The 4,152-nt window shown below is 46.6% G+C and overlaps 1 protein-coding gene across 4 annotated transcripts in view; it reads right to left on the minus strand.

The window, feature by feature from the left end:
* The window catches only part of ARHGEF10L (Rho guanine nucleotide exchange factor 10 like), a 224,909-nt gene that overhangs the window by 108,177 nt on the left and 112,580 nt on the right, over positions 1–4,152 (minus strand). For all 4 annotated transcript variants that reach the window (XM_069078397.1, XM_069078396.1, XM_069078399.1 and 1 more), the window contains one exon: positions 3,270–3,378. In XM_069078397.1, coding sequence (XP_068934498.1) covers positions 3,270–3,378 — 109 coding nt within the window. The remainder of the gene's footprint in view (positions 1–3,269; positions 3,379–4,152) is intronic.

Consider the following 4,152-nt stretch of genomic DNA (forward strand, 5'->3'; position numbering starts at 1 on the left):
ATGGGAATAGCCTGCTACGGCTATGCTCTGCTGACCAATCTTTCTCCTTTCCCTAATTCTGAGATCACTCCCTTGCTGGGTTGACCTCCCTTGCTCACCAAAAGCCACTGATCCCTGAAAGAAGAAATCTTGGCAGGGGTAGGAGGGTATGGCAGGTCTTGGGTTTCTACTTCTGGCTACTTAAAGCCAATATATCTCAAGAAGAGTTAATGCCCTGGTCCCATTGTGGACTAAGATGCTAGGATGGGGACAGAATGAGGAGAACTGGCTTTGCCTGCTGCCCTCCAACCCTAGGAAGAAAGTAACTCATTGGGGGATCACTGCCCTACTCTTGCCCGGTATAACCTCTTTCTATCACACATGCCAGTGACTGTCAGCCAACGAAGAAAAGAGCAGTGTATGGAAAGACAGTAAGTGTGCTGAAGGAGAAAAGAGGCTAAAATTTCTAGTTAATCAAGGCAGGGGTCCACAACTCTTAATATGAGACTTCCCTTTTCTGAGCCTCAGTTTCCCTATATGCTCAATAGCAATACTTGCCTTAGCAACTTTACAGAGTGTTGTGGAGAAAGCACGTACAAGCCTCAAAAGAATTCTAGAAATGGGAATTCTCTGATTTTAGAAATCTTAAAGCCCCTTTCCCTTTCTGAGCCTCAGTTTCCTCATCTATAAAAATGACTTGTGTTGGAACACCTTCTACTGAGGATCCTGTAAGACAGAGGTGATGAACAAAGCTCAACCACGGAGGTGCTGTCTGGCTATTTAGATACTATAGTCCGTCGTATAAGGAGTCTGGGATTCCTCAGGCTTGACAAACCAGGGCCAGTTCTAATTCAATCAATCAATAAACATTCATGAAGTGTCTACTTTGTGCCGGGCACTGTGCTAAGCACAGGGGATACAAAAAGACAGTCCCTGTCCTTACGGAGCTTACAGTCTAATGGATTTCAGGGAAGCTTACGTTCAGTGACTCAATGCTAGTCTGCACAAATTCCCTTCTATGTAATTGTTCACTAAGCTTCTTTTAGTTAAAGGTCAGACGATCTCTATGTGTCTCATTCTGTGCCAGGACTAACATAAACCACCAGATGGGCCTGACTCAGGATGGGCGGGTAATAACACTTAGCCTATGGCCTTTTTACAGGGACCTTGTTCCCAAAAGTGCTTTGTAAATAAACCTTAAGACACTCTAGAGATTTTAGTGACCATGATGGTGAGGAAAGAACAATAAAAGCAAGAAGAAAGGTTCGCATGCCCCCCTTAAAAGGGGGAGAAAGGTGCCCTTGAGGTCCCCCAGGGTTTTCTGGGAGGAGAGATAAGTGCCTGAGGATGAAGCAGGAATAAAGAATGGGCATGATAAGAATCATGGGCTCATAGACAGCTTGAAGGGACTAATTCGAGGGCATCTGACCCAACCAGCTCATTTTACAAAGGAGGAAACTGAGGCCTACAGGAGGTGAGGTGACTTACCCAAGGTCACACAGCTAGAAACTGGCAACTCCCAAATTCTAATTCAGAACCTGTTACTCCAAACCTGGCATTCTTTCCAATGTACTCTGCTGCCTGACTTTTCAAAGGGAAAGGAACTTGATAGTTTTTCTCGAGAAAGACAGAGCTGCACTTGTGAGAAGGGGAAATAAGGAAGCTGAGATGAAAGGGGTGATGAAATAGAGTCCTCAGCTGAAAAATCCCATGGGTGTACATCCCCCAGACCAGACCGCCTTAGAAGAACGCCTCCTCCCTCACCCTGGGTGAGGTTCACATCCCCTGCCCCTGCTGCCAGGCTCTGGCCAAAGGCAGAAAGAAACTAGGTTCTGACAACATTCAGAACCCACAGAAACAAAGGGAGGGGACAGAGAATGGGGCCAGCATCCCCACAGGGGGCACAGGATGAGGGCCACGGCTGAGTCAGAGAAATAGAGGACCTTAGTCACAAGTACATGTTAAGGGGGCAGGACCTGAGGAAAGGGGCAGACAGCTGGGTCTGGCATCCCCTGGGGAGGGTACAAGGAGGGAAAAGGGGAGGGGAAGGGAAGAGCTCGTTGGAGTCAGAGGACCTGGTTTCAAATCCTGCCTTTGCTTACTCACTGGGGCAAATCACCTAACCCATCTGAGCCTAAGCATCTTCATTCATAGAATAAGGGAAGTGGAGGTCTCTGAAGTCCCTTCTGGTCCTGAATCTAGGGTCTGATGAGCCTGGGGAAAAGGCAAGATCCTCTTCCTCTCCTACATCAGCCTAGACACAAAGCTCCCCTAAGAGCGACAGCTAGGTGATGCAGTGGGCAGAGCATTGGGCCTATGGTCAGCAAGACCCAAGTTCAAATCCAGCCTCAGACACATACTAGCTGTGTGATCCTGGGCAAGCCACTTCACCCTCATTTGTCTCAGTTTCCTCATCTGTAAAAAGGAGATAATAATAGCACCTACCTCCCAGGTTGTTATAAGGACCAAATGAGATAACTGTAAAGCACTTAGCAGGTGCCTGCGCACAGTAGGTACTCCGTTATTAAAAGTCCAAACAGGCGCATCAGACACAGTGGCACTGCAGTACCCCTGCATCTCCTAACCAGCCTGCTGAAGTCCCCCACACAAAGCACGAAATCTTCTATCTCCATGGGCCGCTCCACATCACCGCTATCTCTTCAGGACCACATCTGACATGGGGCCTAGTCTGATCACCAGAGTTGTTGCTGCATGCCCCCCATGGGGAAAAATGTCTTGACATTTACTTTTTCTATATTTTATTGTTATTTATTTGGTGTTTCCACTCAATAGAATGGAAGCAACTTGAGGACAGGCACTGTTTCATTTTTAATCTTCATATCCCTAGCATCCAAGTCAATACAGTGCTTGGCATAAAGATCTAGAGCCGGAAGGAGGCTCAAGGGCCAGCTAGCATGACCCCCTCAGGTGAGGCCTAGAGAGAGTGTGACTTGTCCAAGGTCACAGAGGTGGCGAACATCTGAGCTGGGATTTGAACCAAGGTCCTGGTGCTCTTTCCACATGTGACACATCGCACTAGATACATACCCTCTGAATGAATGAATGTGTGCAGAGTCCCATGCTTAGGTCTGAGGGAGGCATAAAATGTAGATAAGGCACCGTCCTTACAGTCTGATAAAGAGAAAGGAAGCCAACACTATGCCTACCCTTATTGAACGAGAAGTGCAAAGCAAAGGGTGCTGAGAAGATCAGAGGAGAAGGCAGAGAGCAAAAGGATCTTACTGGGGAGGAGAGGGAGCCCCAGGGCTGGCTTTTGACGGATGTCATACCTAGGGCTTCTTTCCTGTGCAGGAAGGAGACTTTGCGCATGACCGCCATCCTCGTCTTTTCCAGCCCATCCTTGGTCCCGCTTTTGGCAGCTTTCATGAGCTGGGTCATCTAAGGGAAGAGAAAGGGAAAAGCTTGTCAGAAGCAGAAAGTCTTTTAGTTCATGTTTCTAGCCCAAGACACTCCCCATCTCCTGGGTTCACTCTGGGCTGTGGGCAGCACCATCGCAGCCTGGACAGCGCCTTACATGGATGACGCATATGCCCAATGAACATTTGCTGAATCAAATTGAACACAAAATGGGGCTCCTGGCCACATTGGCCTTCTACATCTTTGTTCCCTTCTTACTGAGAGATGATTTGTAAGGTCATAAATGAATGAGACCAATGTGGGAGGCAATGAGGTGTAGTGGAAATATTAACAATAAATCATTTCAAAGGTTTGCAGAACAATTTAGAGCTAGCATTTATACAGTGTTTTGAAGTTCGCAAAGTTCTTTACAAATATTATCTCATTGGATCCTCACAACTACCCTAGGAGAGAGGTGATATTATTATCCTTATTTTGTACATGATGAAATTGAGACAAAAGCTCCATAACTTGTCCAGAGTTCCACAGCTTATAAGTGTCTGAGCAGGATTTGAACTCAGATCTTCCTGACTTCAGGTCCAGTGCCCTAATCACAACCAACTCCTAGCTACTTGTTTTTTTCCCCCTTCAATATGTCATTTGATCCTAATGATGCTGTGAGAAGTATTATTATGCCCATTTTACAGATAAGGAAACTGAGGTTTGGAAGTTAAAAACCTTGCCCAGGGTCTCCCAGCTATGTAGATAGGATAGGATAGGATAGGATAGGATAGGATAGGATAGGATAGGATAGGA

Source organism: Petaurus breviceps, unplaced genomic scaffold, assembly GCF_028583685.1.
Source record: "Petaurus breviceps papuanus isolate PSGF00001 unplaced genomic scaffold, PetGlider_PUasm1.0 91041, whole genome shotgun sequence".
Lineage (NCBI taxonomy): Eukaryota > Metazoa > Chordata > Mammalia > Diprotodontia > Petauridae > Petaurus > Petaurus breviceps.